This window comes from Coccinella septempunctata, chromosome 7 (assembly GCF_907165205.1).
Source record: "Coccinella septempunctata chromosome 7, icCocSept1.1, whole genome shotgun sequence".
In the NCBI taxonomy this organism is placed as follows: domain Eukaryota; kingdom Metazoa; phylum Arthropoda; class Insecta; order Coleoptera; family Coccinellidae; genus Coccinella; species Coccinella septempunctata.
In genome coordinates this window covers 28274206-28302024 of record NC_058195.1, presented here as the reverse complement: position 1 = coordinate 28302024, position 27819 = coordinate 28274206, and the positions used below count along the sequence as shown (strand labels likewise).

The 27819-nt window shown below is 39.0% G+C and overlaps 3 protein-coding genes across 3 annotated transcripts in view; all 3 read right to left on the bottom strand.

Moving 5' to 3' along the window:
• LOC123317179 overlaps positions 1–18111 on the bottom strand; it is a 35996-nt gene extending 17885 nt beyond the window's left edge. The window contains exon 1 of the mRNA XM_044903569.1: positions 17847–18111. Coding sequence (XP_044759504.1) covers positions 17847–17987 — 141 coding nt within the window. The 5' untranslated portion in view covers positions 17988–18111. The remainder of the gene's footprint in view (positions 1–17846) is intronic.
• A 4803-nt stretch (positions 18112–22914) lies between these two features.
• On the bottom strand, positions 22915–23550 carry LOC123317705. The gene has a single exon (XM_044904313.1). The coding sequence runs from the start codon at positions 23548–23550 to the stop codon at positions 22915–22917; it is 636 nt and encodes a 211-aa protein (XP_044760248.1).
• Positions 23551–24149: 599 nt separating this feature from the next.
• On the bottom strand, positions 24150–25520 carry LOC123317704. The gene has a single exon (XM_044904312.1). It carries the CDS (start codon positions 25518–25520, stop codon positions 24150–24152), a length of 1371 nt encoding a protein of 456 aa, XP_044760247.1.
• Positions 25521–27819: the final 2299 nt, after the last annotated feature.

The window sequence follows — 27819 nt, the reverse complement described above, 5'->3', positions numbered from 1 at the left end:
GTTCGCATCCGATCCCCGCTGATGTCGCTATATGTCGACGAGGCACTGGGAAATGGATATGTAGAATCCCAAAGATCATTGAAAGCGAATGTGTATCCCCTCCACCTATAACATTTCCAATCGCTTTCGAACGCCGGAGTTCGGAAGTGATAATACTAACACGTGAATTCTGAAGATAGTGGTTTCCAGACAATGCATATGGATCCTCACGTCAGCCCGGGTACCTCAGTTGGGAGAGTACCTGACCGGTAATCGGGGGGTCGTAGGTTCGAATCCTGCTCTGGGTGGTACTTTTTCAGAATTCAATTCCTGTCTGTATGCCGCTAAAACTTTCATTTCATTAAAATTTTTTCTCTTTCGAAGTTTTGTACCGGAATGTACAAAAGCAAAAAGCTTTTATGATTGAATACTACTCCAGAAATGGTCAAATGACAGAAGGGACATCTGAAATATTCTGTTGATAAATTGAGTACCCCAATATTGCTGAAGATTATCAATCTTTCGAAAGAACCTATTTACTGTTTCGCCATGTGTTAGCGTTTTCTGTGAATTAGAAAGTCTTTAAGAAGAAAAAAGAGCATACCATAGTATCAACAATGTTGATAGTATGTTGATTGTTCGTGTTTTATCTCTAGTGGTTGGAGTCTGTGTAAGAATATGATAAACGATTTAGAGAAAAAAGACGTCAATGTGTTTTCATATTATTAGTATAGATTCAACTGATATCAGAAAATTGAAGATTTTCATTTTTCTCGTAGAATGGCCTATAACCTCTCAATCTTAGATTACAGAACTTTTTCTTGACGGTACATTTCGGTACAAAACTTTGAAATAAAAAAAATTGGGGGTGAGCATGTCTACAGTTTCCCCAAACTGAATTCCGTATTTTCTTCATTTTAATAAGGGTACAAAACTTTTTTCAACGGTACATTTCGGTACAAAACTAATAAACATGTTACAGCTTGTTTCGGAAACCGAAATCTCATTATTTCGAAATCATGTCTCCAGGCCCCCAATTCAAAACCCTCCTAAGACCCCGTAATCTTAGGGTACAAAAATTTTTCTTTTGAGTACATTTCGGTACAAAACTAGTACAAAAAGTTGAAAGAAAAATAATTTGCAATTTCAAAATCGGGAGGGGATGAGCATGTCAATTGTTACCGCGAACTGAACTCCGTATTTTCTTCATTTTAATTAGGGTACAAAACTTTTTTTCAACTCCTTTTCGGTACAAAACTAGTAGGGGAGACTGGGGAGGGTTGATACGTTTTTTGGAATTTTCATTCTGGAAACGGAATTATATGAAGAAGCAGGACTTTTCTTATATTATATAATTCTTCAATTAATCGTTCAACAAAATAAATATAGAAGTCGCAAAACATAAACATCTTATTCTGTACAGAACGTTGAACACAAAAACATGCAAACTGTCTCAAGCCTCCCCACATATGGGAGGATTGATACGATGTACTGGGAGAGTAATCGAGAGGATTATTCAGCTCAGTAGGTAGGTCAGCAATGATACTGGCTTGCTTTGGTCCTATAGGTGTAGAAAAATCAGGAAATTGTCAGTTAGTCACTTCCACACAAGAAAAGTCGGCCTCGTTAAATACATGGGGATTGTACGGTTTTTAAAAATCCCTTTGATATGTTGGATGGTGAAGACGCCTTCATGTAGGCCTATCCAACTAGCTACGGAATATTTTTTAAGATTATACATGTATCAGGCCTCCCCACGACAAATGTCTCAAACCTCCCTGAAAGCAATTTTTAAAGTGATTTATGTTTTCATCTTATACCCATATATTTTGAAAAGCGAATAAAACTGTAAATTGAGTAGTTTTATGCATATTTCCCAGTGAAATGTTTGTTTATGCCGAATAATTAATGCCTGATCATAAAACCCTTAGGTAACTTGAGTAAAAACTTACAATTTCTCACCTCGAAACACTCTTCGTTGAATATTTCAAAAACAAACTACTGTTAGACCTACAGATTAACGTCACGCAATGCCCTCTGCCAAAGAATAGTGTTCACTAGTATAATACTTTTGAAAACGGCTACAGATCGCGGATATAAGCCTGTATCAAGTCTCCCCATGTATCAATGCTCCCTAGTCTCCCCTACACATGTTTCAGCTTGTTTTCGAAATCGAAACTTCATTATTTCACAAAACAAGTCTTCAGCCCCCCCAATTTGAAACACCCCTTAATCTTAGGGTACAAAAATTGAATCTTGAGGGTACATTTCGGTAGAAAACTAGTACAAAATTTTGAGATATAAAAAATTTGCAATTTCAAAAGTGGGGGGTGAGCATGTCTACGGCCTCCCCAAACTGAAAACCGTATTTTCATCATTTTAATTAGGGGTACAAAACTTTTTTCCAACGGTACATTTCGGTGCAAAACTAGTACAAAACTTCAACATCAAAAAAAGTTGAAACTCCCGACAACCTATAAGCGTCTCTAATTCGATTAATTTTTCCTTCATCAAACTCATTCTGAAAGCAGAAGGCCGTACTCCTCTATTCAAAAAAAGTTATCAAATTATTTTTAATAAACCACCTGTTGCAGTTGCAGATTGTTATATTTTGCATTTTCATTGTTACGTGAAAATGTTATTTTTGAAATACGATTGAAGTTGAATGTCATAAGAATTTGTCTAGTGAAAAGATATAAAAATTGTATTAAACTTTTTACTACTGCACCATATTATTCAGTCCTTCATTGAGATATTCAGTCACCGGGTAGGTGATTTTCGAATATTTAACATTTGGCGATCGTGACAGGACAACAAAGACTATGGAGAAGTTAAAAATGTACTAGCGTTTCAACGAAATGCATAGGACCAAGTTTTCAATGATATCATGAATTTGTTCAACAAGCCAGATGTGGATAAAGTAGCATATTCAGTAAAGTCAATCTTCTCGAACAAAAAATCGATATTTTGATGGATTTACACAAACAACTCGTGGATTTTCTGCTAGACAATGATGATGATTTGAAGTTGGAAATATCAACAGCTGATGAATATTCGACAAAATACTATGAAGTAAAACTTATGGCTGATGAACTTTCGAACATGGAAATTATTGCAGACAATATTTCAAGTGCTCCCAAGGGACACTTAGGAAACTGAAGTTGTCAAAAATTTGGTGGTGAAATTAGAGACTGGCTGTTTTTTGGAGTCAATTTCAACGAATTGACAATGATGGCGACATTGCCTTGGAAGATAAGTTCCAGTATTTGATTCAGGCGACGATACCTAACTCAAGGGCTCGTCAACTTATAGATAGTTACCCTCCAAGTGCGGAAAATTATTCCAAGGTAATCGATAGTTTGAAGAATAGATTTGGAGGAAACAATTTCTTGGTAGAATTCTATACGTGAGTTGCTCAAGATCGTTTTGAGCAATATTTCCAGCAATAATAATTTGAGCTATAGGTATATATATATATATATATATATATATATATGATAAAATTGAATCTCAGTTACGTGCTTTAGAAACACTCACTGTTACCTCAGATACTTGTGCTGCTATGTTATATCCCCTAATTGATTCTTCCTTCCGGAGGATCTCATACGAGTATGGCAAAGGAGTAGTTTTCTCAGAAAGTAGAAAATTAGTAGACAAATTGAAGAATCATGTCTCCAAACAGATTTTACCAACAGCGTCTGGATTGATGAATAATAAGTTACAGAGCAAATGTAACTTCTGCAGTGGAAACCACTAGAGTGAAATTTGTGCAGAGGCCAAGAAGTGGACTTTATTCGACAGTAAAAAGAAATTGATTGAAAAATCATGCTGTTATCAATGCCTCAAATGTGGACATAAGTATTTCCAAAAATTGTCGTGTGAATGTTACATGTACCATCTGTGCTGGAAGACATCATGCCATTATGTGTTCAAAACCCGAGGTTCACAAATCGAAACCCTCTGGAGCAGAACACACAAATGTAGAGAATGATTTATCTTATCTTTCTTTATTCTTCTGAAGTTTTCCTATCAACTTCAGTTGTTAACTTGAAAGGTTCCAAGAAATCTAGGCTAGCAAGAGTGATTATCGATACTGGTTCTCAGAAGTCATACATAACAAAAGCAGTAGCTGCAGACATGGGTTACGATTGTTTGCGACAAGAAGAAATAATTCACGCACTTTTTGGTGGATCAAAAACCAATGTTGTCAAACATAAATGTTATGGCATCAGGATGAGTACACTGAAGAATGATTATGCTTGTAATTTCGAAGCACTTGACCAATCTATCATATGCAGCAATGTGGCCTCTATTCGTAAGGGCCCATGGATTGACGAGTTACATTCTATTGCAATTGAAATGTCGAGATGGACCAATCGATATTCTTATTGGTGCTGATATAGCCGGAAAATTGTTCACTGGAAACCGTTATCAGTTAAATACATTAGGCGCGATTCTCACTGGAGCGATACGACAAGCGATGCAACATGAGCAATCTTTTATCGCCCGATGCAACTTTTATCTTCGCAACACTCCAGTGCATACTGAAGCGATACGATATCCAAATCAAGCGCTTAATTGTCACTCAATTACGAAATTCTATGCTACTTTTTCCGATTTGATTACCTTTCTGTCGCTGAAGCGACCTGGCAGCTGTGTCCCCCAAACCGACGCGATTTCGATATTTATCGGTGTAGTATCGCGATCGCTTCAGTGTGCACTGAATTAGTTGCTTCCATTACGTTTGCACGGTTATGAGCGATCGGTGTCGAATCAGGGTCGGGTTGCTTATCGAATCATCTGTCGCATCGTTTATCATATCGCTCCAGTGAGAACCGCGCCTAAGGCGCGGTTCTCACTGGAGCGATACGACAAGCGATGCAACATGAGCAATCTTTTATCGCCCGATGCAACTTTTATCTTCGCAACACTCCAGTGCATACTGAAGCGATACGATATCCAAATTAAGCGCTTAATTGTCAATCAATTACGAAATTCTATGCTACTTTTTCCGATTTGATTCTCAATCACCTTTCTGTCGCTGAAGCGACACGGCAGCTGTGTCGCCCAAACCGACGCGATTTCGATATTTATCGATGTAGTATCGCGATCGCTTCAGTGTGCACTGAATTAGTTGCTTCCATTACGTTTGCACGGTTATAAGAGAGCCGTGTCGAATCAGGGTCGGGTTGCTTATCGAATCACCTGTCGCATCGTTTATCGTATTGCTCCAGTGAGAACCGCGCCTAAATGTCGATAGAAACAGTAACGAAATTGCGGTATCGATGGTAACGTCCATGTTTTTGCATAATCAATCGATTGCTGATTTGTGGAATTTGGATGTTCTTGGTATATCTGATTCAACACAGAAAAGAACTCAGAAAGAAAACGAGGAGCTCGTTATGGCTCAATTTATGAGTACTATCTCTTGAAATGATGATGGAAGATATGAAGTTTGTATGCCATGAATCGAAGATCACCCTCCACTACCAAGTAATTATGGAATTGCGAAAAAACGTTTTGATTCCTTGTTGAAGAAAGTCAAGATAGATGGTTATCATGATGTGTATGATGAATTTTTCAGAGAATGGTTGAATGAAAATATCATTGAAAAAGATCCTCAATCAGACTTTTTGAAAGAGGGACATAATAATAATAAGCCAAAAATAAGGCCAGTTTTTGATGCCTCTGCTCGAGAAAAGATGCAACCATCCGTGAACCAGTGTTTGGAAAAAGAAGTTAATTTGATCGAGTTGATACCCTCACTCTTTCGAAATTTGGACTGATTTCTGACAGAAAAGCCTTTTTGCAAATCAGCTTTTTTGCGGTTTTTATGGTCGAATGATACCGGAGAGCTCAAAACGTATCGTCATCGAAAAGTAGTTTTTGGAGTTACTTGCAGTCCATTCCTCTTAGGAGCAGTAATCGAATACCACCTGAAGCATTGCCTCAAGAACTCTGAGGAAGGAACAAGATCAATCATTACACAGCTCATCGAAAGTTTTTATGTTGACAATTGCGTAACCAGCCTGAATAGTAGAGACCGGTGTGAACCTAGCAGACCGTTTCCAGCAGACCGTTCGACGGAAACACCCGAACGCGGTAACCAGTGGCGTACAGCCAAAATTCAATAACACGAAAACTATTCGTCGGAGCATAACCATATTTGGTGTGTAGGATGTTTATATCGATGTGATTAACAACAACAAAAATCAGCGACTCGCATGGGGATCCAGGGGGTGATTCGTCATCCCTTATATTTCGAAATTCGATAACACGGAAACTATTCGCCGGAGCATAACCATATATTTGGAATGTAGGATCTTTATATCGATGTGATAAGCAACAAAAAAAATCAGCGACTCGCATAGGGATCCAGGGGGTGATTAGTCATCCCTTATATTTCGAAATTCGATAACAGGGAAACTATTCGCCGGAGCATAACCATATTTGGTATATAGGATCTTTAAATCGATGTGATTAACCACAAAAAAAATCAGCGACTCGCATAGGGATCCAGAAGGTGATTAGCCATCCCCTAAATTTCAAAATTTTATAAAACGGAAACTATTCGCCGGAACATAACCATATTTGGTTTACAGGATCTTCATATCGATGTCATTAACCACAAAAAAAATCAGCGACTCGCATGGGGATCCAGGGGGTGATTAGTCATCTCCTGAATTTCAAAGTCGCTGATTTTTTTCCTACATACCAAATATGGTTATGCTCCGGCGAATAGTTTCAGTTTTATAAAATTTTGAAATTTAGGGGATGACTAATCACCCCCTGAATCCCTATGCGAGTGGCCGATTTTTTTTGTAGTTAATCACATCGATATAAATATCCTACATTCCAAATATGGTTATGCTCCGGCGAATAGTTTCCGTGTTATAGAATTCTGTAATTTAGGGGACAACGAATCACCTCCTGGATCCCTATGCGAGTCGTTGATTTTTTGTGTGGTTAATCATATCGATATAAAAATCCTACATTCCAAATATGGTTATGCTCCGGAGAATAGTTTCCGTGTAATAAAATTTTGAAATTTAGGGGTAGACGAATCACCCCTTGGATCCCTATGCGAGTCGCTGATTTTTTTTTGTGGTTATTCACATCGATATAAAGATCCTACATTCCAAATATGGTTATGCACCGGCGAATAGTTTCCGTGTTATAAAATTTTGGCTGTACGCCACTGGTCACCGCGTTCGGGTGTTTCCGTCGAACGGTCTGCTGGAAACGGTCTGCTAGGTTCACACCGGTCCTGGAACCCCATGCGAGTCACTGACTTTTTGTGTGGTTAATCACATCGATATAATTATCCTGCTTACCAAATATGGTTATGCTCCGGCGAATAGTTTCCGTGTTATCGAATTTCGAAATATAAGGGATCACCTCCTGGATCCCTATGCGAGTCGCTGATTTTCCTTGTCTTTAATCACCTCGATATAACGATCCTACATATCAAATATGGTTATGCTGCAGCGCAGTTTCCGTGTTATAAAATTTTAAAATTTAGGGGATAACGAATCACCCCCTGGATCCCTATGCGGGTCGCTGATTTTCTTTTGTAGCTAATCACATCGATATAAAGATTCTACACACCAAATATAGTTATGCTCCGGCGAATAGTTTCTGTGTTATCGAATTTTGAAATTTAGGGGATGACGAATCAACCCCTAGATCCCTATACGAGCCGCTGATTTTTCTTGTGGTTAATCACATCGATATAACGATTCTACATACCAAATATGGTTATGCTACGGCGAATAATTTCTGTGTTATGGAATTTTGAAATTTAGGGGATGAGGAACCAACTCCCGGATCCCTATACGAGTCGCTGATTTTTCTTGTGGTTAATCACATTGATATAGTTATCCTGCATACCAAATATGGTTATGCTCCGGCGAATAGTTTCCGTGTTATCGAATTTCGAAATATAAGGGATGACGAATCACCCCCTGGATCCCCATGCGAGTCGCTGACTTTTTGTGTGGTTAATCACATCGATATAACGATCCTACATACCAAATATGGTTATGCTCCGGCGAATAGTTTCTGTGTTATCGAATTTCGAAATATAAGGGATGACTAATCACCCCCTGGATCCCCGTGCGAGTCGCTGACTTTTTGTGTGGTTAATCACATCGATATAACGATCCTACATACCAAATATGGTTATAATCCGGCGAATAGTTTCTGTGTTATCGAATTTCGAAATATAAGGGATGACTAATCACCCCCTGGATCCCCATGCGAGTCGCTGACTTTTTGTGTGGTTAATAATAATAATAATAATAATAATAATAATGTAATAATTGTTAAGTTCCTGAAAAACGCCATGTCAACCTGGCGTACTAGTCTTCAAATGAAAGCAACAGATTGCTCCATTACAACAGGACCTATTCCAATAAGACGCGGAATTTTCCAAGGAGACTCGCTGAGCCCTCTGTGGTTCTGCATGGCCCTGAATCCCTTGTCTCATAGATTGAATTCTACGGACTACGGATTTTCCATTAAAAACGGCAGTAGAACTATGATGAAACTGAATCATCTACTTTACATGGACGATTTGAAACTCTTCGCATCTACCAAAAAACAAATGCAACAGATGCTGAAAATGGTGGAAGGATTCTCGGAAGACATTAAAATGAAGTTTGGATTAGAAAAATGTCGACTGCTCAACATAACGAGAGGGAAAATAGAAGGTGGTACGTTCAAACTCAAGGAAGGTGCAGAAATTGAAGCATTGAAGGAAGGAGAAACATACAAGTATCTAGGCATAAAAGAGGCAAGAAAAATCAATCAGACCCAGATGAAGAAAGAATTAACGGAGGAGTTCACCCGAAGATTGAGAAGGATAATGAGAACTGGTCTTAACAGCAAGAATCTGATAAAAGCGATTAACACCTACGCTTCCTCGGCGCTGAGCTATTCATTCGGTATCATCTCTTGGACGGCCACCGATTTAGCAGCACTACAGAGAAAAATAAGGACGATGCTGACTAAACACAATGAACATCACCCCAAAAGCTCAATAGAACGGACAGAGCTGCCACGACATCTTGGGGGTAGAGGAATTGTTGATTTGTCCAACCGTATGTCCCAGGAAATTGAAGGACTTCGAAAATATTTCCTGACCAAGGCTGCTTCGTCAGAACTCCATCGAGTAGTTTGTATTGCTGATAGTTCTACACCGTTAAAGCTACAAAAGGATCACTTGGAAACCGTCGAACACTCTGCAGAAAGTAAAATGCAGAAACTGATTGGCAAACTTTTGCATGGAAGGCACCAGAACGAGGTCAACCATGATTACGTCGACATATCTGCGTCGAACTACTGGTTGACTTCCGGAAGGTTGTTTCCTGAGACAGAGGGCTTCATGCTCGCCATCCAGGATCCGGTGATTCCAACAAGAAATTACATGAAATATATCGCCAAGGATGCCCCAGTGGCGGACGATAGCTGTCGTTATGGCTGTGCGACACATGAAACTACCCAGCACATCACCGGGGGATGTCAGAAGTTCGCGGGCACGGAGTACTAAAATAGACATGATGCTGTTGCCAAGATTCTTCACCAAGAATTGGCACTATAACACCAACTTCTAAGTTCAAAAAAGGTTCCTTATTACAATTACCATCCGGATGCTGTATTGGAAAATGAACATCACAAGCTCTACTGGGATCGCACGGTTCTGACAGACCGGAAAATAACCCATAATAGACCAGACCTCATATTGCTCAATAAGGATGAGGACAGAGCACTTTTCATCGATGTGGTGATTCCAAATAATAACAATCTTCTAGATAGGCACACTGAAAAAATTTCAAAATACAGAGATCTCGAGGAACAAACCAGAAGACAGTGGAAGCTGAAAGATATCAAGACCATCCCTATTGTCATTTCATCTACAGGCCTGATACCGAAGAAACTACTGGAGAACTTGAGGAAACTTCAGTTGGACGAAAATATCTATAGAGTCATGCAGAAGGCGGTACTGCTCGGAACGGCGAGAACTGTACGCAAGTACATGGGGAATGCAGAGGAACACCGTCTGCGCCGACAGGAAGTGCGGGTGGAGCAGGAATCCAACCTACAGCAGGGAGGCGAGGAGCGACCCGGACCCGACCACCACCCCGAGCCCGAAAACCTGGAAAGGGTTCCAACAGAGCTTAATCCTTTTGATATCTGAGATATCTGGGATAAGTGAATTTTCCTCTGGAGAGGAGAGTGAAGGCCGCAAGGCTAAAGTCATAATAATTACATCGATATAACGATCCTACATACCAAATATGGTTATGCTCCAGCGAATAGTTTCTGTGTTATCGAATTTCGAAATATAAGGGATGACTAATCACCCCCTGGATCCCCATGCGAGTCGCTGACTTTTTGTGTGGTTAATCACATCGATATAACGGTCCTACATACCAAATATGGATATGCTCCGGCGAATAGTTTCTGTGTTATCGAATTTCGTAATATAAGGGATGACTAATCACCCCCTGGATCCCTATGCGAGTCACTAATTTTTGTGTGGTTGATCACATCGATATAACAATCCTACATACCAAATATGGTTATGCTCCGGCGAACAGTTTCCGAGTTATAAAATTTTGAAATTTAGGGGATGACGGATCACCCCCTGGATCCCTATACGAGTCGCTGAGTTTTCTTGTGGTTAATCACATCGATATAAAGATTCTACACACCAAATATACTTATGCTCCTGCGAATATTTTGCGTGTTATCGAATTTCGAAATATAAGGGATGACGAATCACCTCCTGGATCCCTATGCGAGTCGCTGAATTTTTTAGTGGTTAATCACTTCGATATAACGATCCTACATAATAAATATAATAATGCTACCATATTTGGTATGTAGGATCGTTTTATCGAGGTTATTAACCACAAAAAAAATCAGCGACTCGCATAGGGATCCAGGAGGTGATTCGTCATCCCTTATATTTCGAAATTCGATAACACGGAAACTATTCGCCCAAGCATAACCATATTTGGTATGCAGGATAATTATATCGATGTGATTAACCACAAGAAGAATCAGTGACTCGTATAGGGATCCAGGGGTTGGTTCCTCATCCCCTAAATTTCAAAATTCGATAACACAGAAACTATTCGCCGGAGCATAACTATATTTAGTTTGTAGAATCTTCATATCGATGTGATTAGCTACAAAAAAAAAATCAGCGACTCGTATAGGGATTGAAGGGTTGATTCCTCATCCCCTAAATTTCAAAATTCGATAACACAGAAACTATTCGCCAGAGCTTAACTATATTTGGTGTGTAGAATCTTTATATTGATGTGATTAGGTACAAAAAAAATCAGCGACTCGCATAGGGATCCAGAGGGTGATCCGTCATCCCCTAAATTTCAAAATTTTATAACACGGAAACTGTTCGCCGCAGCATAACCATTTTTGGTATGTGGGATCGTTATATCGAGGTGATTAACCACAAAGAAAATCAGCGACTCGCATAGGGATCCAGGGGGTGATTCGTAATCCCCTGAATTTCAAAATTTTATAATACGGAAACTATTAGCCGGAGCATAACCATATTTGATACGTAGGATCTTTATATCGATGTGATTAACCACAAGAAAAATCAGCGACTCGCATTGGGATACAGGGGTGGATTCGTCATCCCCCAAATTTCAAAATTTTATAACACGGAAACTATTCGCCACAGCATAACCATTTTTGGTATGTAGGATCGTTGTATCGAGGTGATAAACCACAAAAAAAATCAGCGACTCGCATAGGGATCCAGGGGGGGATTCGTCATCCCCTAAATTTCAAAATTTTATAATACGGATACTATATTAGCCGGAGCATAACTATATATGGTGTGTAGGATCTTTATATCGATGTGATTAACTACAAGAAAAATCAGCGACTCGAAAAGAGATCCAGGGGGTTATTCGTCATCCCCTGTGTAATGAAATTTCGAAATTTGGGGGATGACGAATCACCCTCTGATCCCTTTGCGAGTCGCTGATTTCTTGAGTTGTCAATCACATCGATCTAACAATCCTACATACCAAATATGGTTATGCTCCGACGAATAGTTTCCGTGTTATAAAATTTTGGCTGTACGCCACTGGTCACCGCGTTCGGTTGTTTCCGTCGAACGGCCTGCTGGAAACGGTCTGCTAGGTTCGTTTTCGGGTGATTAGTCATCCCTTATTTTTCGAAATTCGATAACACAGAAACTTTTCGCCGGAGCATAACCATATTTGGTATGTAGGATCGTTATATCGATGTGATTAACCACAAGAAAAATCAGTGACACGCATGGGGATCCAGGAGGTGATTAGTCATCCCTTATATTTCGAAATTCGATAACACAGAAACTATTCGCCGTAGCATAACCATATTTGGTATGTAGGATCGTTATATCGATGTGATCAACCACACAAAAAATTAGTGACTCGCATAGGGATCCAGGGGGTGATTAGTCATCCCTTATATTTCGTAATTCGATAACACAGAAACTATTCGCTGAAGCATAACTATATTTGGTGTGTAGAATCTTTATATCGATGTGATTAGCTACAAAAAAAAATCAGCGACTCGTATAGGGATCCGGGGGTTGATTCGTCATCCCCTAAATTTCAAAATTGGATAACACAGAAACTGTTCGCCGCAGCATAACCATATTTGGTATGTAGTATCGTTATATCGAGGTGATTAACCACAATAAAATCAGCGACTCGCATAGTGATTCAGGGGGTAATTCGTCATCCCCTTAATTTCAAAATTTCATAACACGGAAACAATTATCCGGAGCATAACCATATTTGGTATGTAGGATCTTTATATCGATGTGATTAACCACAAAGAAAATCAGCGACTCGCATAGGGATCCAGGGGGTGATTCGTAATTCCCTAAATTTCAAAATTTTATAATACGGAAAGTATTCGCCACAGCATAACCATATTTGATATGTAGGATCTTTATATCGATGTGATTAGCAACAAGATAAATCAGCGGATCGCATAGGGATCCAGAGGGGGATTCGTCATCCCCTAAATTTCAAAATTTTATAAAACGAAAACTATTCTCCATAGCATAACCATATTTGGTATGTCGGATCGTTATATCGAGGTGATCAACCACAAAGAAAATCAGCGACTCGCATAGGGATCCAGGGGGTGATTCGTAATTCCCTAAATTTCAAAATTTTATAATACGGAAACTATTCGCCACAGCATAACCATATTTGATATGTAGGACCTTTATATCGATGTGATTAACCACAAGATAAATCAGCGGATCGCATAGGGATCCAGGGGGGGATTCGTCATCCCCTAAATTTCAAAATTTTATAAAACGAAAACTATTCGCCATAGCATAACCATATTTGGTATGTCGGATCGTTATATCGAGGTGATCAACCACAAAGAAAATCAGCGACTCGCATAGGGATCCAGGGGGTGATTCGTAATTCCCTAAATTTCAAAATTTTATAATACGGAAACTATTCGCCACAGCATAACCATATTTGATATGTAGGATCTTTATATCGATGTGATTAACCACAAGATAAATCAGCGGATCGCATAGGGATCCAGGGGGGGATTCGTCATCCCCTAAATTTCAAAATTTCATAAAACGGAAACTATTCGCCACAGCATAATCATATTTGGTATGTAGGATCTCTATATCGATGTGATTAACTACAAGAAAAATCAGCGACTCGGAAAGAGATCCAGAGGGTGATTCGTCATCCCCTGTGTAATAAAATTTCGAAATTTAGGGGATGACGAATCACCCTCTGATCCCTTTGCGAGTCGCTGATTTTTTGAGTTGTCAATCACATCGATCTAACAATCCTACATACCAAATATGGTTATGCTCCGGCGAATAGTTTCCGTGTTATGAAATTTTGAAATTGAGGGGATGACTAATCACCCCCTGGATCCCCATGCGAGTAGCTGACTTTTGTGTGGTCAATCACATCCATATAACGATCCTACATACCAAATATGGTTATGCTCCGACGAATAGTTTCCGTGTTGCAAATTTTGGCTGTACGCCACTGGTCACCGCGTTCGGGTGTTTCCGTCGAACGGCCTGCTGGAAACGGTCTGCTAGGTTCGTTGATTAGTCATCCCTTATTTTTCGAAATTCGATAACACAGAAACTATTCGCCGGAGCATAACAATATTTGATATGCAGGATCGTTATATCGATGTGATTAACAACAAGAAAAATCAGTGACAAGCATGGGGATCCAGGAGGTGTTTAGTCATCCCTTATATTTCGAAATTCGATAACACAGAAACTATTCGCCGGAGCATAACCATATTTGGTATGTAGGATCGTTAATCGATGTGATCAACCACACAAAAAATTAGTGACTCGCATAGGGATCCAGGGGGTGATTAGTCATCCCTTATATTTCGTAATTCGATAACACAGAAACTATTCGCCGGAGCATAACCATATTTGGTATGTAGGATTGTTATATCGATGTGATTGACAACTCAAAAAATCAGCGACTCTCAAAGGGATCAGGGGGTGATTCGTCATCCCGCAAATTTCAAAATTTTATTACACAGGGGATGACGAATCACCCCCTGGATCTCTTTCCGAGTCGCTGATTTTTCTTGTAGTTAATCACATCGATATAAAGATCCTACACACCAAATATGGTTATGCTCCGGCTAATAGTTTCCGTGTTATATAATTTTGAAATTTATGGGGATTACGAATCACCCCCTGGATCCCTATGCGAGTCGCTGATTTTCTTTGTGGTTAATCACCTCGATATAACGATCCTACATACCAAATATGGTTATGCTCCGGATAATAGTTTCCGTTTTATGAAATTTTGAAATTTAAAGGATGACAAATCCCCCTCTGGATCCCTTTGCGAGTCGCTGATTTTTTGAGTTGTCAATCACATCGATCTAACAATCCTACATACCAAATATGGTTATGCTCCGGCGAATAGTTTCCGTGTTATAAAATTTTGAAATTTAGGGGATAACAAATCCCTCCCTGGATCCCTATGCGAGTCGCTGATTTTTCTTGTGGTTAATCACATCGATATAAAGATCCTACATACCAAATAAGGTTATGCTCCGGATAATTGTTTCCGTGTTATGAAATTTTGAAATTTAGGAGATGACGAATGACCCCCTGAATCGCTATGCAAGTCGCTGATTTTTTTTTGTGGTTATGCTACGGCGAATAATTTCTGTGTTATCGAATTTTGAAATTTAGGGGATGAGGAACCCACCATTGGATCCCTATACGAGTCGCTGATTTTTCTTGTGGTTAATCACATCGATATAATTATCCTGCATACCAAATATGGTTATGCTCCGGCGAATAGTTTCCGTGTTATCGAATTTCGAAATATAAGGGATGACGAATCACCTCCTGGATCCCTATGCGAGTCGCTGATTTTATTTGTGGTTAATCACCCCGATATAACGATCCTACATACCAAATTTGGTTATGCTGCGGCGCATAGTTTCCGTGTTATAAAATTTTGAAATTTAGGGGATAACGAATCACCCCCTGGATCCCTATGCGAGTCGCTGATTTTTTTAGTGGTTATCACTTCGATATAACGATCCTACATAAGAAATATAATAATGCTCCGGCGAATAGTTTCTGTGTTATCGAATTTTGAAATTTGAGGGGTGACGAATCAACCCCTGGATCCCTATACGAGTCGCTGATTTTTGTTGTGGTTAATCACATCGATATAACGATCCTACATACCAAATATGGTTATGCTCCGGCGAATAGTTTATGTGTTATCGAATTTTGAAATTCAGGGGATGACTAATCACCCCCTGGATTCCTATACGAATCGCTGATTTTTTTGTGGTTAATCACATCGATTTATCGATCCTACATTTCGAATATGGTCATGCTCTGGCGAATAGTTTATGTGTTATCGAATTTTGAAATTTAGGGGATGACGAATCAACCCCTGGATCTCTATACGAGTCGCTGATTTTCATTGTGGTTAATCACATCGATATAACGATCCTACATACCAAATATGGTTATGCTCCGGCGAATAGTTTTCGTGTTATCGAATTCCGAAATATAAGGGATGACGAATCAACCCCTGGATCTCTATACGAGTCGCTGATTTTCATTGTGGTTAATCACATCGATATAAAGATCCTACACATCAAATATGGTTATGCTCCGACGAATATTTTCCGTGTTATAAAATTTTCATTGTACGCCACTGGTCACCGCGTTCGGGTGTTTCCGTCGAACGATCTGCTGGAAACGGTCGGCTAGGTTCACACCGGTACAATTTCGAATTCCAGAATAGAGAAAATTCACCTTGACCAGTTAAAAACTGACATGGAATCAAGAAGATTTGATCGAGTCACAGATTCAGGATTGGATTCTGGATCCATTTTCGTCTGAAGCTGTGGTTGCGCTTGATTACTCTGCAGAGTGAGTTTCTAGATCTGAAGTTCTACTGTGAGGCGAAAATAATTTTCAGCAAAGCTTTTACAAGTTAGCCTGGGTAAGCTCATGGACACTTATCCACAACTGTGGAGAAAAACTGAATGAACCACTTCTCATTTCGTTTCCGTTAACATATTTAAATGAGAAGGGATTCAGTTCTGTTGTCCAGCTCCTAAAAAAACGAATAAATAAGTTGGACATTTTGCCTCGAAGGAGACTTACGCCCGAACTTGACCGAAATTATACAGAATATTCAAGCTTTAACTAAAATCCACCAAGCACAAGGCAGTCACCGCTGAGTTGAAATCTATTAATAACAGTTTTCGAATCTTTATGTTCATTTTCCATTTTATGTACATGTAATCCTATTTCCTTCAATGTACGTCTATAATCGCGATTCATAATTTCCCTTCTGTCTTCTTCAAAAAATATGCAATAAATCACCCACATTTTAGTTATTTAATATTTCATTATGGAGTAGTCACTCAAGATAGAATACACACCTAGATAAAACTCTAAAAATAATTATCGAATGCTCTTTTATAAACACTTCTCTTCAATCAAAACTAAGCATAAAATGAAAAGGGGACGGTAAGATTAGTCAACCTCTAAAACGGGGCGATGGGTCACAATAAGTTGGGAACCACTTAAATCAAATATCATCATATTGTTAGGTTAAGGTCGAAAATATTCAATCGATTGTGAAAAAAATTCATTTCATTTCTGTCAGTTCATAAAGCCATGTATCAGAATTGGATAGAACTAATCAGGCATTTTTATTCTTAATATTCCTGCACCTGCGCAGAACTCCTCCTCTGCCCCATTATATTGATGAATGTTGCAATCAGCATAAACATATGTCAGCAATGAATAGAATCTTTGAAACGTTTTATAGATATACTATGTAGTTCATCTAAACATTCCACTTAAAAAGATTTCTATATACTATTTACACAAAACGCGCAATCGCAGTGTCTACCCTAGGCACTCGTTTCGGGTTGTTTCTGTCTTCGATAATTTTTCCAATCGTCAATATTCCAAGAATTAACACTCAATAATCCTAATATTATCGAGGAATGAACTTAACTTGTAATTCCGATTAGTTCTGTCATGTTTTCTGTTAATTCTAAACTATTATAAAAATATCAAGTAAAATGAAGTCTTCGAGAAACATAGTCTACACATATTTTGTAAATCGTCATACTATTCTTGTTTCTCGTAACATTTCACGTAAAAAGATTTCTACTACCTATTTACACAAAACGCGCAATCGCGTGTCTACCCAAGGCACTCGTTCCGGGTTGTTTCTATATTCAAGAATTTTTTCAATCGTCAATATTCGAAGCAATTACACTCAATAATCTTAATCTTATGAGGAATAACCTACCTTGACTCCTGTTGTAACTTCAATCACTTCTGCCATGCTTTCTGTTGATTCTAAACGAACATCAAAAATACTAAGTAATGAAGTTTTCGAGAAACATAATCTACACATATTTTGCAAATCTTCATACACGAATTTTTCCATTGTTTATCGCATTTGATTAGCACACCACACTCTCTCACTATCGTCAGTCACTGGAGGTTGTCTATGACTCGAATAAGGTGGGGACTGGGGACACGTCGAACGTTTCATGCACTATGCACTTCTTCCCACCATCGAGGCATATGGAAAGGCGGGAGGTGCGGAAACTGGGAAGTACGGGAACTATATGTAAGATATGAACTACAAAATGCAATGACTGAACTACGTTAAGTGAACAAATGACAGAGAACGCGTTATACCGTTGGAACAAGGAATATCGTTTGGTTGAAAATTAGATAATAAAATTAATGGTGGTATTCTGCTTTCATCTGTAAGTCAATCTGTAACTTTTCATAAACTCCTGGACGATTTTAGTGACCTGTAGCTTACAGAAATCCGTAAATTTTTACTAAGTAGTTCAAACTTAACACTGTGATGAAGATAGTTACAGAAACATTTCCAGAATTGCATTATTTACGAACCTATGTGACCGATCGTTCGTACTCTACAGATTTGTTACTTACAGATAAAAAGCAAAATACAACCATTAGTAGGAAAGAAAATAGATGGTGGTTCATAGATACCACCATTATTTTTTTTTAACAGAAAAAGCAGAAAATTTTTCTGTTTATGGAATGTCGCTCCGTATCATGAGGATATTATAAAATAAAGGAGGTTGCAGAAGTTCGTCTAAAGGTTTAATGAGAATTTCAGCAGATATTCAGTTATAGCGAGTTCAATGAATAATAATAATAATAATAATAATAACACCACTTTATTTCAAATAATGTACATGTTCACATAACGTATATAAACACAACAATAAATGAAATGACGTCAAAAAAAAAGCAGGAAAGATTAAACTAAGTTTGCACCAAAATACTCTGCTAGTCTATATGGCTCTAAGTTTAACAATAGAGAATAAATTTCTCTCTTGAATTTTTTTAGATTACAGATGGATTTTATTCTTTTTGGTAGTTTATTAAATATTCTAATACACATGTATGATGGGTTGTTTTCTGTTAATGTTAATCTGTGTATAGGAAAGTTTATGTCCAATGATCTTGATGAGTATTTTTCAGTAGTTATGAAGTTATTTTTATTCTTAAACAGGAAAAGCAAACAATCATTCAAATATAAGCCGCTCACTGTTAGAATACCTTTTTGTTTGAATACTCCTCTACAGCTTTCTCTGTATTTTATTTTATATATAACCCTAATTACCCTTTTTTGAATATCATCACAGTTTCTAAATTTTCTCTAAGTCCCCAAAAAATTATTCCGTATCTTAATACTGACTCAAAATTAGCATGATACAATATTTTGAGTGATTCTACTTCAACATATTTAGAAGCTGTTCGTATAGCATAACAAATTCCGCTAAGTTTCTTTGACACGATATTTGTATGATGGTCGAATTTTAAAAATTTGTCAATGTATACACCTAAAAATTTGGTGTACTCTGAAATAGAAAATTCATTATTATTTATTGTTATTTGACCAGGTTTTTCTAATCTACTTCGGTTTGTGGTAAAAATGACAATGTTGGTCTTTTTCTCATTTAAAACCAATTTATTTTGTTCGAACCATGATTGTGCTTTTTTAAAGAAAAACTCGCTTCGATTAGTTAGATCGACTATTGTTTTCGCCCCCACCAGCAAACTTGTGTCATCGGCAAAACTTGAAATAATTAAATCTGAGTTCAGTGCTATCTTGCATAAATCATTGATGAAGATTATAAACAGAATTGGGCCCAGAATACTGCCTTGTGGCACTCCTACAATATTCTCTATTCGTTCTGATCTTTCTTTGAAACCATCTTTTATTACTTCTACCCTCTGATACCTAGCTGACAGATAGGATTCAAACCATGCCCCAGCATTACCTCTAATGCCATACAAATTAAGTTTTTCCAACATATGCTTTCGATCTAAAGTATCATAGGCTTTGGACAAGTCTAAAAATAGTCCCAAAGCAATGTTATTACTTTTAATTAGTTTGACTATACTTTTTGTGAATTGAAAAATAGCTGTTTGAGTTGATCTTCCAGCAAGATAGCCATGCTGTGTCTCAGTAAAAATACCACAATCATGAAAAAAAGAGAGCACTCTTACAACCATCACATGTTCAAATATTTTTGAAAAGCTCGGTAACAAACTAATAGGACGATAATTATTTATATCTGATGGATCACCTGTTTTTAGTAAAGGTTTGATTAAGGCAGATTTTAAACCTTCTGGATATATTCCATATTTGAGCGAGTTATAAATTATATATGATAAAACATATTTTATCTTTTCTATGCATAACTTCACAATGAATATGTGTTGGGGTGGTATCTCAATTGTACCTCAAGTTCTAAGAGTTCTGGGTTGGTGAAAACTTAGGGACTCGAGGATTGAGATTGATAATGCGGATCACTTGTTAATGAACGTTTATTTCCTAATCTAACAAACTATAATATAGTCAAATTGTACAATGACGTCAAGACCACATCATCGAAATCGACTTACATTCTGCATATTCAGTACATTTTTCTTTACTTGCAAAATTGCCGTAGTTGGATTAAGGAATGTTAGATATTAAAGCAAACTATTGCAATCCTTTGTCTCACCTGGCCTACTTACACAGAAAATAACAATTATGAAAGAGCGGATGATCTAAATAATTTCGAATGGAAATATTTGGTTGAATTGAGTTTATGAATTTTTGATATATTATATTTAATTTTGGATATTTATTGTACGTTTCGTACATATTCCCGGCGGCCATGGTGATGTGGTTGGGGTCTTGATGTCTTTGCTGGTGGTTGTCATCCCTGGAGCTGGACACCTAGTCTGGAGTCATTGTATATTGGCTGCAGCTCGATCTCCTCAGGATGAACTGGTCTATTGCTCGCGTGTGCATCAGCAGGTGCTTGTTGTTGTTTCCTATGTTTCAAAAAGTAAACAATAAGTAAAACAATGACAATGATTATTACGATGTTCGTGCTGGAGTTTATCGTTGAATGCAAGTGATATTGTTTCCAACGGTAACCTGATACTTCGTCGCTCAGGTTAGATTGTTGTACCAGGAGTTTGTTTATTTCTCCAGATGTTTGGAGTTCTTCTTCTTCCGCTATGTGATGTGTCACTGGGAATTCCTGTGTCGTCAAGTTCATGGTCATTGGATGGACGTATGTTCCAATGACGGCCTTTTCGTCGAAAGTGTCGGCTCTTAAGATGCTCCCGTCGGTGTGTATCGTACAATGTGGGGATACTTGTACTATTCCTGTTCCGTTTATAGTGATTTCTTCTCTTTCACCATCACATGTGATTGAAACTGTCACTGCATGGTCGGAAATGTAGAGCCAGGAGTTCGGTTTTTTCAATTTCCTCCACAATATACTGGATACCCGGTAGCTGTAGGAAGGACATCTTTTTTGATGGGGTTGTTTGAATATTTCGTTGATTACGCAGTTGGGGTGTTTGTCCATATTCCTGACGATACTGGGGTTGCATAAATAAATGTTATCTGCAACTTTTCTTGTCTTGGCGTCCTCCTGTTCTGTGAGCTCGAAGTATTTTTGAGTGTTATACTCAACGCCAAGAACTGAAGAGGTTATCCCTGGTTCCACAAATGTTTTGTTTGGTTTTTCTTCTGGTATCGGGGTAACTTTTATCAGATCGTAATATCTCCTCTGTACCACATATAAATAGCAGTTAATTGATAGGCTGTCATTGTCATATCGCGTTTCCATTTTCCATGCCGGTTTTATGAGGATCTTCAGGTAAGATGGCAATTTCATTTCAACATCCTTAGCGATTTTTCTTAATGCTGGCGGTGTTATGAAGTCTATTATGTGCCCTTGAGAGTAGTGGGCTTTCATTATCTTTCGATACTTTTCGCGTATTTCTTCGAGGTAGTTGCTTGCAAGTTGGAAGTTGTTCATCGCTTGTAAGTTCAAGGAATTTTCATCGACTGTTTTATACCATGCGTGCATATCATTGATAACTCTTATTCCTTCATTGAATTTTCGACGGAAATTTTCCAGCTTCTGGTTAATTCGTGTTTCCGTTGTGTTCAAAGTGGCCAGTGTAGATATCATTATTTTGGATTGACGATTTGTGAGGCTGATTAAGTGTTGTTGGTTGTCATGTAGGTCGTCGATATCACGGTATACTTCTTCATTAACTCCAAAAACGGCTGTCATGAGTTTTCCAAGGATTCCTCTTCGTTGTCTTGTTTTTCCATCAAGCAAACTTTCTATCAAGGACACAGCTTCATTTTCCATTTCCCTTATATGATGTTCGAATTCTCTGCAATGGGTATTTACTGAATGAGTAGCGATCCTTTCGCAGATGGTGTGAAATTGCAGGGAGGTGTTTCTGACGTTATCTCTGTCCGCAGCTATTTGTTCCCTAGATACGTTAAGTTTGAGTTTCAGCGTGCCAGCATTTATACAGGCTTGTCCCATATGTTCCACGTAGAGTCCGGGTTTCATTGGAGTTTCTGTGAAATCGGCATAGGATGGGGTAAATATGCACAACAAGGTCAGAAGTGTTACTAGAAATTTGTTTTTTTCTTTCCTTTGTGTGGGTGCCATGGGAATTTTCAGGTTTTCTTCTTCTTCGCTCGTAACGGGCAGTTTACAGATTTTCGTAATCGTTTTTTTTTAAGTTGGGATTATCTTTGGTGCGTAAGGTCACCACCCGTACTAAACCATCGTTGCCGTGGTGCGTTTCACTAACTTTTGCGAGGGGCCAGTTGTTTGGGTTGACGTGTTCTTGCTTTATCAACACAATGTCTCCTATTTTCAAGTTCTCTTCTCTCCTAGTCCATTTCGATCTATGTTGAAGGCGAGTCAGGTATTCGCTGGACCATTTCCTCCAAAAGTCTTTCTTTATCGCCTGGATAAGAGACCATCTATTTCGAAGACTCAATCTTTCATCTAGTGGCTGTGATGTTCTGGAATCGCCTTGAGAGGGTGACCGATTAAGAAATGTCCTGGTGTAATGACATCTATTTCCTCTGTATCTTCTGAGAGTGCTATTAGTGGGCGTGAATTCAGGCATGCTTCAATTTGGCAGAGCAACGTTGACAGTTCTTCATATGTTAAAGTGTGATTGCCGATTGTTCGTTTCAGATGATATTTGATGGACTTGACTCCAGCTTCCCAAAGACCTCCATGATGGGGGGATGCTGGAGCGTTCCAGTGCCATCTCACGGCTTCGGTGGCAACTGCTTCTTTTATGGCTTGTTCGTCAATGGCATCTTTTGTTTCCTTGTCCAGGATTTTCTTGGCTCCTACGAAGTTTGTGCCGTTGTCTGAGTACAAATCGGTGCATATTCCCCTGCGCGAGATGAATCTCCTGAAGGCAGCCATGAAGGCGGTCGATGTAAGGTCCGTGACAGCTTCTATGTGGATTGCCTTCGTTGATAGACATATAAAAACTGCTATGTATCCTTTGTAGGATTTACATCCTCTTCCTCTGGAGAGTCTTATCTGTATCGGCCCAGCGTAATCGACACCAGTGTGGGTGAATGGATGCGACGGAGCTACTCTGGGAGTTGGCAGTGATCCCATTAATTGGTTTCTTGTCTCTGCTCGGAATCGTGTACATACAACACATTGCCGGATCATCTGCTTAACTTTGTTCTTCGCTTGAATTATCCAATACAATAATTCAAAGTAGCTTGGTTTCCTCCATGCAAGGTTTGATGATGAGCGTTTCTTATTATGAGGTTAGTAATGTGGCTCCTTGTGGGTAGTATAATTGGATGCCTTTGGCTATATTCTAGGGGTGCGTTATGTATTCTCCCATCTACTCTGAGTAGGCCTTCGTGATCTATGTATGGGTTAAGACTTTTCAGGTGGCTGGACTTCTTCACTTTTCCTGTTTTGATGATCAGCTCAATGTCATTTTGAAAATATGTGTGTTGTGTAAGCTTGAGAAGAGCTTTTTCACTCTCCTGTAGTTCTTCTGCTTCCAGGGATGTGGTGGATCTGCGATTTTCTGGTTTCAGGAATCTCCTGCAGTACGCCATAATTCTCACCGTTTTTTTCCATGAAGAGTATTTACTCAATATTTTTGGCTGATTCTCCACGCTTGCGGTATTCGCGGAAATTTCTGTTTTCTTCAATTCCTTCGTGACTTCCTGTGTGTCAGAAGGGAGTAATTGTAGTTATTGTGGGATTTCTTCTTTCAGTCCATGCTTTAGCCATTCGGGTCCATTCCACCAAAGGTTATTGCTTGCAAGCGCGCTGGGTCTCAATCCTCGTGAGATTAAATCTGCCGGATTATCGGCTGACCTTACGTAGTACCAGTGACCTTGACCTAGCAGGTTATGGATTTCTCGAACTCTGTTCGCGACGAACATTTTCCACTTTCCAGCGTCAGCGTTTATCCATGATATTACTACTTGAGAGTCGGACCAGGTGAATATTTTCGAATTGTTGTGATTCAGGGCCGTAACGCAGCGTTTGATGAGTTTGGCTAGAAGAAGGGCTGCGCAGAGTTCTAACTGCGGGATTGTCTTTGTATTTTTTAGTGGTGATACTTTTGATTTGGAAGCCAGGAGTCCTACGTGGGTGTTCCCATTTGTGTCTGTTGTTTTTATGTATACTGCAGCGCCATATGCTTTCAGGGATGCATCTGAGAATCCATGTATTTCCAAGGGTTGACCACGTCGTAGGTGAATCCAGCGTTGAACTTGAATTTCTTCTAATTTTGGAAGCTCGTTTCTGAAGTTTTTCCAGGTGTTCCTGATGTGCTCTGGTGGTGGTTCATCCCAAGATGTGTTGGTTTTCCATATTTCTTGCATTAACAGTTTCGCCTGTATAATGATTGGAGATAATAATCCAAGAGGATCGAAGATTGTGGCGATTTCTGATAAGATTTTTCTTTTGGTTAACCGATGTTCGGAGTTTCGTTTTATTAGATACTGAATATTATCTTCTCTGGGAGTCCATGTTATACCGAGCGTCTTGGTTGGTCCATTTTTGTCGTCCAGCGTGACGGTGGATTTGCTTTCGGTCAGTACGTTATATTTCCACTTTCTTATATTGAATCCTCCCTTTTTGAGTAGGTCAGTTACTTCCTTTTGTATATGTCGTGCTTCTTCAATAGTGTCAGCGCCACTCAGAAGATCGTCCACGTAGAAATCCCGTAGCACTATTTCAGCCGCAAGGGGGTGGTTTTTCTTTTCATCTGTAGCTAGTTGTCTCATTGTTCTTATGGCCAGGTAAGCTGCTGGTGCTGTACCGTAGGTTACAGTGGTTAATTCGTAGGTTTGAATTGGCTCATCTTTGGTGTTTCTCCAGAGTATAGAGTGTAATGGCTGGTTTTCTCTGTCCAATTTCACCTGCCTATACATTTTCTCGATGTCAGCTGTTATGGCTATTTTGTGTTTTCGCCATCTTATCAGAATATCTATGAGATCTTGCTGTAGTTTAGGTCCTGTGTGAAGTATGTCGTTTAGGCTGAGTCCGGTACTTGTCTTTGCGCTTGCATCGAATACGACTCTTAGCTTTGTCGTATCACGTTCTTCTTTCATACAGGTTGATGTGGAATATAATACCTCTTCGCTGAATTATTTGAGCTAGCAATTTTCATATGACCTAGCGCAATGTATTCCTGCATGAATTCTTTATACATAGTTCTGAGCTTTTCGTCTTTATCCAGCTTGTTTTCCAATTGAAATAGTCGTGCCAGTTCCCTCTGCTTCGATTCTCCTAGCTGAGTTGTACTTTTCTTGAATGGAAGTTTCACAGTATAACCGTGCTCGTCCCGTCGAAAGGTGTTGGAGTAAAATTCTTCGACGAAAGTATCGTCGTTTGTTGTTTCCTCGGAATTTTCTGCTTCTTCGATGTTCCAGAATTTTGTGAGTTGTGAATTTTCATTCAAATTCGTGATCAAGCTTGTTACACGAAGTTGTGGACTCGATGATGCGGTTCCACTAATAATCCATCCGAAGTGAGTGTTTTGTGCCACTAGTCCATCCTCTGTTGCCTTGAATCCCGACTTCATATACTTGAGGAAGTAGTCAATTCCGAGTAGAACGTCGATTGGACCTGGTACATGGAATAATGGATCTGCGAGTTGTATTTTGGTATAAAGGTGAGTGGATGGCATATTATTTGTAACTTTGCCTATTACATTGAGCTCAGCGTCCATCGCAAATTCACTGTCGAAGTTGGGTGTAATGTTCGTATTTATTTTCCACCTGGATTCCGTAGCGGTATTTCCTAGGCCGGTTATTTCAGCGTTTTGTTTGATTTTTTGTTTTCCCAATGCTTGAGCTGCGGCCGTTGTGATGAAAGAGGCTTGTGATCCTGGGTCAATCAGGGCTCTTAGAGTTATTTTTTCATCGTTTTTGTTGGTAGCTCTGATGAGGGCGGTTGCTAGCACTGAGGTCTTTGATTCTTGAAGGTTGTTCTTTGCGTGTCCCAGATGTGAATTGACCCTTTCTTGAGTGGGGTTGGAAGGATGTGGCCTTTTTGTATCATCATTTCGCTTTTCTCGATGGAGCATTGTATGATGGCGACCATTGCATTTTTGGCATCTGGAACGACAGTGACAGATTTGTTTGAAGTGGTGACTCAGGCAGTTCCTGCATAGTTGTTTTTGGTTGATGTGTGCTTCTCTTTCAGCTAAGCTAAGATTTTTGAATTTTTCACATCTGTAGATTTCGTGGATACTATTGCATTTGCTGCATTTTGTTGTTCTCTGGAGGTGACTGTTTATTTTCTGGTGTTCATCGTATTTTCTTTCTGGTTTCTTTGTATTCGTTCTGACGACTTCAAGTGTTTGGAAACGTTGAGCTAGGAAGCTGATGAGGTCATCCAGGTGCTGAATATCTCGTGGCTTGTTTACACTTTGCTCGTAGAGATTTGCTGTAGTTGAATCCAGTTTTCTTAGCATGATATATGCAATTATGTCTTCCCATTTGTTTATATTCATGTTTCTGAGGGCTTCTGTGCTTTCCCTAATAGTGTCATGTAATTTGTTCATGGCTCCTGCTGATTCAGAATTCAGATTGGTGAAATTGAGAAGATTGTCCATGTGTTTATTGAACAGCATCCTTGGGTTGTTGTATCTTTCCTCTATGAGTTTCCAGGCTGTTTGGTAGTTGGAAGATGATATTTCCAGATGTTGGATAATTCTGGCGGGCTCTCCTCTGAGATTTGTTTTCAACAGTTGCATTTTTTCTACACCTCCGAAGAAACTGTTGTTGTCTACTAGTTGCTTGAATATATCTCGGAAGTTGGGCCATGAGTCATACAGTCCAGTGAATGTCGGAATAGTTGTAGTTGGAAGATTAATTTTTGAGGATCCTGCTGAATTTTCTCTTCGGATTGTGGTTATTAATTTGGCTTGGGTTTCTTCGTACTTTTCATTTGCCTCATCGAAGTATCCATTTTTTGAATATAACTCTGCATCTTCTGTTCCCAGAGCGTTTATTTTGATTTCCAGAGAGACAATTTCTGACCATCTTCTTTCCATATTTTGTTGTTTGACCTTCAGTAGTTCGTAATAACTTTCATCTTCTAGTAGGTTGTTGATTTTGTTCAGATCTTTCAGGAATAATTGAATGCTCGACATCTGTTCTTTGATGATTTGGGAATCGGTAATTAATGGTTTGTGGGCATTTCCTTCCGTCGTAAGTCCATCTTCCTGAAGTTTTTGCTCAATTTTTTCCAAATGGGCAATTGCTTGTTGATAAATCTTTTCGGCTTGGCCATATACGTCCTTGGCATGATATTCATGGGTTTTCGGAAGTTCTTGTAGCTTCTGATGAGTTTCTTTGAAGTTGTCCCATTCTTCATTTAATTGTGCCATCTTCCTGTCGCAGT